The 13,783-nt window shown below is 36.3% G+C and overlaps 1 protein-coding gene across 1 annotated transcript; it reads left to right on the forward strand.

The window, feature by feature from the left end:
• Positions 1–4,917: 4,917 nt before the first annotated feature.
• Positions 4,918–11,731, forward strand: LOC126976711 (uncharacterized). The gene is made up of 5 exons (XM_050825215.1): positions 4,918–4,923; positions 5,399–5,524; positions 6,189–6,296; positions 8,965–9,024; positions 10,576–11,731. Exons 1-5 carry the CDS (start codon positions 4,918–4,920, stop codon positions 10,615–10,617), a joined length of 342 nt encoding a protein of 113 aa, XP_050681172.1. The 3' UTR covers positions 10,618–11,731.
• The last annotated feature ends 2,052 nt before the right edge of the window (positions 11,732–13,783 follow it).

Consider the following 13,783-nt stretch of genomic DNA (forward strand, 5'->3'; position numbering starts at 1 on the left):
TGGTAAAAGTGGTGGTGGACAGCATTTAAGTTCAAGTGGTTTCCGCTTATATTGCAAAAATGTACATTACGAGGAACAGTGCTGTTGCGTCGTCTATCCTCAGCGATGTGCCACTGTGCGACACTATGCCCTCCCCACAAATTCAACCCATTCAGAGATTCTTCCCAGAAAGCGAGGGAATCTGCGAGCGTTTAGTTTTTTTTTAACATTTGGAAGGAGCGAGACATCTTATTTTGTGTCAAGTAAACGTGACTTGGAACAATTTATGTTTGTTTTTGTTAGTAAATAAATGCTGAATGCGGCCCACACAGATACTAATTGTTTATTCATTATGTTTGCGGAGTGTTTACTTTAAACAGTAGGTAATTAACATGACTGACTTTTATGTAAGCTTTTCTTTTTTTCTAATTACCTGTTTTAATGCAGAAATGATACAACCTATATCGCTAATTTGTTTAAGTATAGACAGATAAGTATGTAATAGTAGATTTAATTAATGTGCAAGTGGTTCATAGTTACTGTTATAGGTCATTTTATCATTTGAAAAAAAGAAAGGCTTACTTTAAGGATAGATAAATATTTTTTTATTAGCAGACTAAAATCTCTGGATGGCTCTGCACAATGTTTCCTAGTGAGCCATCCAGAGGAATTGGATCCATTATAAGTGCCTCTTTGTTTTACTTATAAATAAATATTTAAAAGAAGCATTCCCGTCTCGTGGTCACACCAGTGTGACTACGAGTAATTTTTTTTCCACGTCGTCACACCAAGGTTTTTACTACACCCTGTTGGTAAGTTATATAATTAGTGATGTGTCAATTTCATGATCTCAACATTCTCGATAGTTTAGATAACGAATGATTATGCACGGAAAATGTTTTTTTCCTCGACTTCACACCACGGGTTTAGCTACACCAAATATATCTTAACGTTAGTGTTAAGTACAATCTGTCAAAATAGGCAAAGATGTATAACTTTTGTACATAGGTATAATAAAAAACGTAGTATTTCCAAAATGGCCTAAAGATATATTATTATTAATAAGTATTGTTTGCGTTAACCAGCCGTCCCTGCCGCCGTTGCACATGAGAAATGACACCCTGGCCCTTACGGCAAAAGAGAAAGCTGATCACCTTTGCGCTCTTTTTGTCTCCAACTCGACTCTTGACGACAACGGAAAAACACTGCCGACCATCCCTAGAGCGTCATAGCTCTATGCCTGAAGTACAGTTCAGACAGAAAACTGTTAGGCGAGCTCTGTTTTCGTTGGACGTCAGGAAGTCGAGCGGGCCGGATGGCATTTCTCCAATCGTGCTTAGAACGTGTGCCCCTGAGTTGACGCCGGTGCTAACGCGTTTATTCCGGCACTCTTATTCCAAAGGCGTAGTCCCTGACTCATGGAAGTCGGCCCTTGTCCATCCAATCCAGCGCCGGGAGAAACTTGTGTCTTCTATCGAGTCCTCTCTCGAGAAGGTCGCGGAATGGAGTAAATTGAACCTTGTCCAATTTAACCCCCAGAAGACTCAAGTTTGCGCTTTTACCACTAAAAAAACCCCATTTGTCGTATCACCGCTCTTCGACAACACTTCCCTTAAAGCCTCGACTAGTATCGGAATACTGGGTCTCGAAATCTCGAGCGATTTCCAATTTCGTGGCCATCTGGAGGGCAAAGCCAAATTGGCCTCGAAGAAGCTGGGCGTCATCAATAGAGCACGGCAATACTTCAAGTAGGCCCACATTCTAGCGCTCTACAAAGGTCCGGCCACACATGGAGTATTGCTGTCATCTCTGGTCTGGCGCACCCCAGTATCAGCTCGATCCATTTGACCGCGTGCAACGCAGAGCAGCTCGAATTGTCGAGAACCCAGTGCTCTGCGAACGGCTGGATCACTTGGCGTTGCATAGAGACGTCGCTTCATTGTGTGTCTTCTACTGCATTTATCACGGGGAGTGTTCCGAAGAGCTGTTTAACCTGATTCCTGCCGCCGAATTACAAGTTAGGATATCATCCCCACCATCTGGATGTGTGGCGGTCCTCCACAGTGCGGTTTTCAAGGAGCTTTCTTCCGCGTACTACAACGCTGTGGAATGAGCTTCCTTGTGCGGTGTTTCCGGGACGATACGACATGGGTACCTTCAAAAATAGCGCGTGCACCTTCCTTAAAGGCCGGCAACGCTCTTGTGATTCCTCTGGTGTTGCAAGAGAATGTGGGCGGCGGTGATCACTTAACACCAGGTGACCCATACGCTCGTTTGTCCTCCTATTCCATGAAAAAAATAAACAATAATATGCTAATAAGCAATACATGGCTTACTGTGTCAAATGCATTTTATACGCTTTATATTAGCTTCACCGGTATGTTTGTATGTTTGTAACCGACTTCTTTGGGCGCGATTTTGACACACTTTAAACGGCTAGATTTCGTTCAAACTTTGTAGATTTATCGAGGACCGATGACATTACACTAATTTGATAAAATTATTCAATTTTTCAATTTGCAAAATATGATTTTTGTTAATTTATATAATTTTCGTCTATAAGTCGATAAGGCAGGAATTGATATAAAGTACTTATATATAGTTTTAAAATTAGGCTGTTACGTAGGTACGTTATTATATAGTTTTAAAATTAGGCTTTTATAGAAAATTGAACTAAAAAATGAAATATAAAAAATTTAGAAAAACTAAAAAGCACGCTTTATATAAAATTCAACTAAAAAAATAGAAAATAAATTTAAATTGAAAATAGTGTAAAAAAAATATATTTTATTGTGAAAAAAAGCGTGGGGTGTAGAAGAATTATTATTTTAATAATATCTTAAAAAGCACCCCACGCTTTTTTTACAATAAAATATATTTTTTTACACTATGTATTTTCAATTTCAATTTATTTTCTATTTTTAGTTGAATTTTATATAAACCGTGCTTTTTAGTTTTTTTTAACTATTATTTATTTAAGGTCAATGAATACTCCTAAAACAGATAGATTTAGCCATTACATTTCATCACCTGTACAACAATTATTAGGATCAAGATTGTTTTTGATATTAGATTCTCCAATTTCATTACATGGTACTAAACATTTGATATTTTAAAGTGATATCAATCACTTCTAGGCTTAATTATACAAATGGAATTTGTAACCAGTATTTATGAACGATGCGGGATATGAACCCGCAACCGGGGTTCCATCCGAGATTTCTTTCCATATCTTGTTCAATTCTCAGGTTGTGGCTCTATCTACAGGACCTACTTTACAGTTGATAGCCTGCTTAACTCCAATAATTGCATTTAATTTCATTTGTACATGGTACTAGTTCAGACATAATATGATGTTGTGTTTAAATATGCAATTTATATGTGAGGTTGGTGTAATATTTGGGGGGCAAGTAAAGGGCCAAATTTTTCTTACAGAGAATTAGAGAAAGAGGAGAGTTATTGTATATATTGGCTAAAATAAAATAATATCTATGGAAGTCATCAACGAAAATATATAATCACCATTGTTTTTCGCTTTTCATAGAACAGAAGAAAATATTATTTAGGTGTACTTTTCATAGAAGATGTTTTACGAAGATGTTTGAATACAACTTGAAAATGAAAACAAATAATGTCTACTAGATTCACAGTCATAATAATATTGTGTTTCCCCGTCAAGACTCGATTAACAAAACAAATATTATAATGTTTCCAAAAGAGCCGAGACCCATGCACTATGCAGATTAATCGCCGAAGTAACGGACGTAGACTTGTATTTTAAATAATCGAAACGGTAGGCAACGTGAAACCCATTTAATATGAAATTATAGTCGTCTGGTATCTATAGCTAATGAATAAACAATGTTACCCAAAGATAATTGGTCACTGAACATGTAATTTAGTATGATCACGACCCATGACTGCGAATAATGTAAAACTTATCTAATTATTGCAGTTATTAGAATTAATAACACTGTGCGATAGAATATTTAATCATTCGTCATAATCTACTTCAAAGTCAAACTAAATTGCCAGAAATTGTCTTTTTCGTGCGCCGAAATTATTTCTGAAACTACTCTCGCCATCCGGAAGAATTCCATGAAGAATCAGTTGTTTGTTAAAAATGAATTATCCTAAAAACAGAACATCGATATTTTTCTCTCAAATTGCCAAAGTGCAGTATATCTTGGGCTTACCATACTTATGGCTTGACAAGAAACCGACATACATGGAAACCTTCAATAAGCTTATGACCGTTATTTTTATTTCATTCACTTTATTAGAAGTCCTGTCCTTTTTAACCCAAACAGAGTTATCGAATAAACAAGCATCCGATCAACTTTTATTTTCTTTTTCGCACCCAATAGCCATAACATATATTATAAGTGTGGTGTACTACAAGGATGAAATTAGGAACCTACTTTTTAAATTATCTGTAACAATGAAAGCTAAATATAACAATCTGGAGATAGAGATGCAAATGATTAGAAAAGCTAAGCTTTACGCAACTGCATATGTATTTAGTCTCTATGCTGCATTAATTCTGTACGCTTTCGATGGCATTGTGCAGGTATATACAGCTGGTAAGGAAATATATTAATTTCCATATTAAGGGCTATCTTCATTATAAAGATTCTGGCATTGATTTTGCTCGCCTTATAGTCTCTCTATATCTATGTATACTTCTTTGTTGTCTTTTACTTATATGAATTTATAATTTATTTCAATTTACAGATTTCCAGATTTCCGTTTTTTTTATTAATTTATATATTTCGTTTTATCAAAAATATGAAACTATATCTTAACAGTCCAATGCTCAATCTGTGTTTGAACAAGCTAATCTATCACTTCATAAATTGAACACTTATGTTCGGATGATAATAAATAGTTTATTTTTAGATGTTTTGTAACAGAATATTGACAGAATATAGCCTAACTATGAATGTAGGTATTATTTAAAGTTTATGTATTCCAGATAATGGAACATTTACAACTGTAATCACGGCATGGCCTAAAGTAACAGATAAGTCTGCTGCAGCAAACACAGCCAGAATAGTAATCTACGTTGTCTGGTGTGCCTTTGTGATTCGAATATCTGCTGTTTATGTATTTGCTATAACATTAACAATAACTCTGAGCCACCAGTACAAAAATCTACAGAGTTACTTTTACAAGCTGAAAGAGATTTTCGAAGATAACCAATGTAATTTAAATAAGGAGAAACAATTTGAAGAGCGATTAAAAATTGGCATATCGTTGCATTCGGAAACATTGTGGTATAAATTTTACGGTTTATTTTATAATTATTCAATTTTCTTACTTGGTTGCGTTCATTTGGGTGCCATTGCTTGCGCAAGAATTTTGCTAGAATTTGAACATTAGAAATGATATTATTAATTGTTTATTATTTGATGGTAAGGTAGATTTTAGGATTCGTATACTTTTCAGGTGTGTAAATGAAACCCAGCGCATCTGTTTTTTCATTTTCAGCGGACAAATATTGATGAATGTGTTCGTCATTTCCGTGCTTATGATACAAATGGTGGTATGTTATTTTCAATTCTGAAAATGATAATGAAATGAATCTGAGGTTAGAAATTTTTTCTTGGACAATACGATTAATAAACTGGTTTATAATCAACTGCTGCAGAATTCGGAACGAACGGTGATGAATATTATGGCAACGCTATCGACGAGCGTTGCAATGTTGAGTACGACAGGATTCTTCATGTGTAACGCCGGTGACATTACTGTTGAGGCTAGTATTAAATTTATCTATTCAGATGACATTTCACACTTCTGACACTATTAAATTATTCTATGATATATTAACTAACGTATTGCGTATTTGTCCCTCGAGTAACTGTTATACTATATATGTGTTGATATCGTTATCTACGGTCACGTACTATCGATTGAACTCACTGTTCGTCTGCTGGAGGCTGACTTAAAAAAGGCATCGATGTGATCCGAATCAATAAACTAATCTGTCAATCAAGTTATGCAAAATTTACATTAACCCCTGAATCAGATAAGTACTTATCTAGAGTAAGCAAATGTGCCCACATCTTGCAACACCAGAGAAATCACAGGAGCGTTGCAGAACTGTTCGTTTAAGCAGCGGCAACTTCTACTTATTTTTTTGCACTTAGGTGCTATGTAATTAATTATCTTTTGATGGATTTCAATCTGATATATGTGATTTGCAGGCATCACTTTTGCCTACGGCAATATTCAACAGCGGCTGGCAATATACTGGCGGGAAGGCAACAGTTCGCGTCAGGAGACTTCTGGTGGTCGCCATTACACTTGCTCAAGTGAGCCCAGGGATCAGATTGTAAAACATTAATTTAAATATACTCTTCAAAACGGTTGAGGGTAACCGTATCTAATATAACGGCGCTTCTTACTGGTCACGGTCCTTATAAAAAACATCTAGGTATTTTTTTAAAGGCATAACTGACAGTCCCCTCTATGATGCTGCTGCGCATGTACTTCTGCATTGTCCACGTGTAGCAACTTACTGAGATCAACATCTTGACACCCCAAACACACTCCCAAAATTCTTTAGAAAGGAGACGAGGTTGGGTGTAAGGTTTCTGGAGGAGTTCGGGTGGCAGGAATAACAAATACGTATTATATTCCCATGCAAGCAACACAGGCGCACAGTCGTCGAGTTTTATTTATATCAATAAGGGACAAGACGTGCAGGACGTTTAGCTGATGATAATTGATACGATTACAATGCACTGCCGCTCAGAATTCTTGAGAAACCCAAAAATTCTGAGTGGCACTACAATTGCACTCGTCTCCTTTGGACACAAGATGTTAAGTCTCCTTTGTCCAGTAATTTCACTAGCTACGGTGTCCTTCAGACCGAAACACAATAATGCTTACACATTGCTGCTTCACGGCAGACATAGGCATCGTTGTGGTACCGATAATCTAGCCGGCATCCTGTGCAAAGGAACCTCTCACTGGTGCGGGTGCGGAAATTAGCCCCATTATACCACGCCATTGCCATACCATACCAACCGAAGCTCATTGCTGTTTTTTGGAAGAGGAGGACTAACGAGCACCCGATGTTAAGTGATCACCGTCACCCACACTCACAGGAGCGTTGCCGGTATACGGAAGGTAACAATGTCGTTTTCTTGGAAACTCTGCGCAAGGAAGGCTATTCCATAGCTTGGTTGGTAGGAGGATCGCAACATCCAGGTGAGGATGATATAGATTGTCATGTGGTGCGAACGTGGAATCAGGCGGCAGGATCGGATCAAATCATAGTTTATATTCACACAATTAATCATCACTACAACACTATAGTAAGGGGATTGCTTTTTTCTTTTATGTTATAAAACATGTCGTAACATCATCCCATCACATCCGTTTGTTCATTGTCGCGTGTCATGTGAAGGTTGAATTCGCGGCAGGAATCAAGCAGCTCTTCGGAACACTCCCCGTGATAAATGTGGCAGAAGACATACAATGAAGCGATGTCTCTACGCAACGCTAAGTGATCGAGCCGTTCAAACATCTCTGTATAGAGCCTTCTCACAAAGCATCACAGAACAAGGGAGAACATCAATACCCACTTATACTTACAATACTTCTGGGCCACCCAGTATGGGTTGTCGAGAAGACGTCCGTCATTGACGTCCAAAGCTAAAATTTGAATTTGGCTCACTTTATTGGCCAATGTTCTGGGAAGTTTTAAAAACTAGTTAGAAGCCATAGGGGGAGCCTATTTTATTTATTTTTTGATACTTTGAACATTTTCATGAATTCAGCTGGAGCAGTTATCTTGAACTTACGACTCAATTCTAAACTAGTTCCACATTATCTAAACTATTCATAGTTTCTTATGCGGTTATTGCAACTGTAGTTAATAATTATCAACAATAAAATTAACTAAAAGTGTTCAAAAAAATTTGAAATAAGTTCTGAACCACAATTAGGTGAAAAAAGCGGATGAAAGGGGAAAAAAAATATTATCTCCTAAACTACGCAAAATCGTAGAACATACATAGGGGTGATTCGGATCATCTTCTCGTGCTCATTTATTGCCATAAAAAGAAACTTACCTATATTATTTTGGATCATAGAATAGTTAAACAAATAAATTCCGTCGTGGCAACGAACCACCACTTGTTCGCATACGACATAATATCTCGGTAGAAATGTTTAAATTTTGACGCGGCAACAAAATATTATTTTCGTAAGTACCAATTTTTACTTAATAATCATTACTTTCACACCTACGAGAAGAAATAAGAATAACGCTGAGGTAAATATTCTTGGTATTAGAAAATGCGTAGTATTTAAATTAACTATTTTTCAAAACCGTTATTCCATACCCAAAACACGTCTTGGTTTTTGCCGCTCTGTATGACCCATATCTATGACCTATATAAATTATGAAGGGTGGAGGTAAGCCGTAAGGAGTATCATCGTCTCTTAGGGGAGAAAAGTGTCCAGGTTATATAGTAAATAACAGTACAAAAACCATCCACAGTGGCGCTGGTGTAGTCACATGGTATGGTATGAAGTATGGTTAATGTAGCAATTATTGTAAACGAATTGAAGTATGCCGAGATAATAAAATTAATATTATTGTCGAATAAAGTAAGTAATTATTGAAAATTTCAACAATTTACGTTGTACAAAATAATGTAGTAAATAAAATATTACAGAATTATTATGGAATAGGGACACGTGCATCTAAAGTGATTGGTATTATTTTATATTTTGCGCGATTCTCCTTGCCTCTACCCTCCATAAATTTATTTAAAAGAGCGCAAAAAAAGAATGCTGGGAAAGTTTCTTGCGCCGCTTTTTCTCTCTCAGACACCAAAAAGAAATCTAAAGGAATCAATTTTAAGAAAATAAATTATGCCGTTATTATTTTTAAAAGATAGGCTTGACATAAAATTACTTCATTATTATAATTATTATGAGTGATAATTTGAAAATATTAAATTCCAGAGACCGGTGATAATGCGCAGTTTCTACATCGTTGAGTTGTCATACCAGTCTTTCGTTTCGGTAATATATTATTATATATTAAATATTTACTAAGTAGTCTTAAGTCAACAAGATCTCATTCAAAGTGGCCGTGAAATAACTACGAATCGATTTTAGAGACTAAAGACATTATTATTTACTTGGTGGCTATTTGACTAGTCTTGGTGAGTCCTACTTGACCTAAAACACCTCGTCCAGAATTGAACTATTGTGTTCGCCGCTCATACTTATAGCTTTAGCGTTCGTCAAGCCTGCCGCCTTTACGAACCGCAGTATCTTCTTGACGCGAGTATTATAAACACCACCTGGGAAGCAAGGTGTAATCACCAAGGATGGTGTTACGCTTATTAGAATAAGAGAAAGGAAAATATATTTATTTGGTTCAAAAACAAATTTGCAAACACAAAAATCATATTCATGCACATAAACTTTGAACTAAAAGGTCGTCTGCTCAGCTTTATGTTGTGAAATTACTCGCATTAGTGGGCCACAATCGCAGAAGAGATGAAGATACATTTCGTCAGACTCAAGGTCAGATTTGGTACGGCCGGCCGAACCATCGGATGGTCCGTTGGGCGCCTCACACCAATTGGTCCGATTTCTTAGGTACTCAAATTTTGTGCGATGGACAATGAGCATACCATCGAATATGGTCCGCTTTCGAACCGCATACGATGGTTCGGCTGGATCAAATCCGATCATGTGTTTACGCTATACAAGGTAAAAGAGTGCGGAAAATTATTATTTTTTCAATTTGTGATAAAATCTATAAAGTCAAAACAGTGCCTACAAGTCTACCAAATTGAATTTTAATATTAAACATTGCGTTGCTTTGTAGTATGGATTTTTGTAATATTCTATATTGTAACTAGCTGACCCAGCAAACGTTGTATTGCCGATATTAAAATCGCGATACAAAAGTAACTGTTGATCATAGATGGGTGAAAATTTGAAGTTGTATGTATTTTTTAATGCTGACTCATAATCAAACAAATTTAAAAAAAAATGTCAAAAAAATTAAAAAAAAAATTGTGTGACTTGTCACCACCCTTAACATTTAGGGGGATGAAGAACAGATATTGTCCGATTCTCAGACCTACCCAATATGCACTCAAAATTTCATGAGAATCGGTCAAGCCGTTTCGGAGGTGTTCAATTTTTAACACCATGATACGAGAATTTTATATATTAGAAATATAGTCAAAAGTTTTAAATGTCACTTAAAACTTTTGACTGTCAGTCAAATTCAATGTGAAAAAAATGAGAGAGCGACTGAGAAAAAACTGTTTAAGTGCTGGCGGATTCACAAATAAAGAGTACCAGATAGGTACAAGCATGGTCAAGTACCCAACACTACATTTTTTTTATACAACAGAATAAAAATATTTTTATTTAGAACTGATAAGAAACATCTCATCCCATCTTTTAAATCATATTACAACTTATAATATTATACAATTTTAGGTGGCCTGCTCACAACTGGATAAGGACCATCCATTATTATCCTCTATAGTATAAATAAACAAGATAGCATTTATTTTTATTTTTTTAATAATTCGTATATCTTTTCAGATAGTGAAGTTATCATACTCCGTTTTTTCAATTTTGTATTGAGAAGAAGAGAAAGCAAAATTATGTATTTAGTTATATAATGTATAATACACGGACGAGTTAAAAAGAAGGACTCCGTGTCACCTACATGAAAATGAAGCATCAAAACAAGCCAGTTAACGTGTAAATACATAATATGTCCCACGCACATACTTACACTTATATAAAAGCCGATCAGCCGCCATTATGAGTACTGCCATTGTCTGTGACGGATCAGTTTACGTCGCATTTGAAATATTTAGAAAATGGTGCTGCCTGGGCGGTATATTCCAACAGAATCGAGCGCACGCATTTTGCACTCGTTGGATGGAACATTTTGTTTTGTACAGTAATCTTGGCCCATACACCACGTCACAGTAATTGATCTTTGATAGTACAAGTGCTTCACATAATCTAACTCGAAGTTCTGTACTTAAATATTTTCGAATCTTTGTAACACAAAACCTCCGCTACGCTTCAAAGTTACATCCCGTGTGACCGGAAAATAAACAGGGACTTCACCCGAAAAATTGGGTAATCCATTTAGTAGCCGGCCCTTATTTGAGCGCTTTATAAGGCGCGGTTCCGGCCACAACGAATATCGTTCTCATCTTTGATCTGGTGCACCCCAATATCAGTTCTAACTTTTTAATCGCGTGCAACACAGAGCTGCTCGAATTGTCGGGCATCCAGTACTCTGTCCAAATTTTCATCACTTGGCGTTTTGCAAAGGCGTGGCGTCTTAGAAGACACAAAATGACCGACAGGTAGGTAGACCGCATTTATCACGGAAATAACAGTATGGATTGTAATTTTGTCTGTCTACGGAGATGAAGCTGTACCGAGAACTTAAGGTTAAGACCCTTTACACTTTATGTAAGTGTTACTTTTTGACGTGTATTTACTTAGCAACCACATCTATATAAAACACATTGTTGTTTGTTCTCTAAAAATCTACTTATTTAAAACGACATCAGTGGCAAACAAACGAATATGAATTCTTATATAAGAAATGTTAGTACGTCATGTTTATATCAGTTAAAATAAAGATACTGCAAACAAGACATGGGCACAGGGATCAAACCCGCAATCCTTAGTTTCAAAGTGTAATTGTTTTTTTTATGTTATTTACTCATACTATGCCTGCAATATTTATTTTAATTTTAGAAAATAATGTGAAAAAGTCAAAATGTTCGTTTTATTTACTTTTACAACTTTTATATTAGCTTGACCTATGTAGGTATAGTGTAACGGAACATTTGGACACGATTTCACCCACTTTAAAATGTCGGGTTGAATTGAAACTTTGCACACTACTTATGAAGGACCGATGACAATACAATATTAACTATAAACTATTGTAATCCAAAATAATGTATGTCTGTTTGTATAGAACGGAATCTTTGGATGTGATTTTCGACTTTGGACACCTTCATAAAACTGAAACTTTGCACACTGGTCAAGGACTGATGTAGTTACGAATTTAAATAATTTATGAGTTTGTCCCATTTTTCTTACTAGAATCTTCAGAATAAGCGACTTTTTATGTCCGATAGCCGGTACTGTCTTTATGTCAAGCACTATGGTGATGGATGGATAATTTTCTCCGGTGCTTCCCCGGGGTGTACAAAAATAGGAGAGTTCCAGGCCCACGGGTGTCGTAAGAGGTGATTCAGTGCTTCTAGAAGTGATGTGACGTGATGTGTGTTTACTAGACACTGACAGGCTACCAATTCTACCAATACCAAGTCTACCAATTGTCATACAATCGTTTTTTTGCAAATATACATCTTCTTAGTCGCGTTCTTCATTTCCGAGGATCGTCTCCGTAATTCAAGGTTTTCGTAACGTTGGTCACTCAAGCCTTGCACTCCTTTGGGTCCACGGCCGGACTGCGGTCGTAAGTGGTAGGCCAGTGAGTGTCTTGATCATGGTCCAACCAGCGGCTAGGTAATCGTCAAATGATCAGGAAACCACGTCTAATTTGGTACAACCCAGAAATAACAGTGATTGTTAGATATAATTTAAGTAGTAGTAAATTAGTAAAAATAAAAACACTTTAAAATACAATACTAGTGAAAATAGAGAACAATCATCAACTCAAGAAAACTTGAAGTTAAGTTTATGTAAAAGCAAAGCACAGAGTACGGATGGATTATTACGTGTAAAAGTAGATACTCTGTGCTTGTAGTGGTGGTTGCATGGCACGTGCTGGCGTCAGACTCTGGACCTGGACCTAAGAACTTGTTAAATTATGGACTAGGTAAATACTTTGAATTAGAGATGCAACCTAAGAATATTTTACTGGATGCGATTCGAGTAGCACTTTGTGACTCAAGCCACTCGAGTAATATTACTACGTCACTCGAATTGTACTTGACTTTTTGAGTCTCTCGAGTAAACTACTCACATTTTGCTGATCTGCCAGCATTATGTTATTTAAAAATATTATTATTATATATAAATTTGATCGAAAATTTAGTGCGAGGTTTAATTCTATTTTTACTGGCATATTTGTTAGAGCTGCTATTGTTGGGTTTTTGTTGCTGACTGTACTTCTTAGAACTGTCATTCGAGCCAGGTAATTTAGTATTCTGTGGCGACTAGAGTAAAGGTATTTTGTTCCTCTGTGGTGGTATTTTGGCTGTATGGGCTTTTGACCCCTTTGCCTGTCCAGATGGACGAACAGAACCAATAAAAAAAACCTCTGTGGTGGCCACTGGCACTTGACACTTGGCAGGTCCCAAGTTAAGTTGAAGGACTTTGGGACTTATACTGACGGAATAGAGTTGAGACGTACCTACGAGGCAAAATGCAATACTAGGTATGACGGTGACTGTGACTCAAAAGTAACAGCGACAAATACCTGTTACAAAATACTAGCTGTTATTTTAATAATATCTGTGATAATATACTAGCTAATGTAGTGAGGCGTATATTTTTCGTTGTTTGGTGTTACTTGTTAGCGCCATCTATACATATTACATAGTACTTTCTCTTGTGGTAACTTCGAATTTCAAAAGTTGTGTTTAGGTAAAGCTTTACAGAGCTTTTAATTATTTTTATAGTTTTGATCAAATAAAAATAATCATTATACTTTCGTATTCATTATGTTTCAATACTACCTATGCTTAAACAGTGATCCTTACCTAGTACACAATTAAAATGTGCCCTTATCATACGAATAATT

Source organism: Leptidea sinapis, chromosome 42 (assembly GCF_905404315.1).
Source record: "Leptidea sinapis chromosome 42, ilLepSina1.1, whole genome shotgun sequence".
Lineage (NCBI taxonomy): Eukaryota > Metazoa > Arthropoda > Insecta > Lepidoptera > Pieridae > Leptidea > Leptidea sinapis.

What these genes read in the sequence shown, in the direction of transcription:
- LOC126976711 (XM_050825215.1), top strand. An exon ending in TGCTTATGATACAAATGGTG is followed by an intron (nt 5,525 to 6,188) that starts GTATGTTATTTT and finishes TGTGATTTGCAG; the next exon opens with GCATCACTTTTGCCTACGGC. An exon ending in CATACCAGTCTTTCGTTTCG is followed by an intron (nt 9,025 to 10,575) that starts GTAATATATTAT and finishes ATATCTTTTCAG; the next exon opens with ATAGTGAAGTTATCATACTC.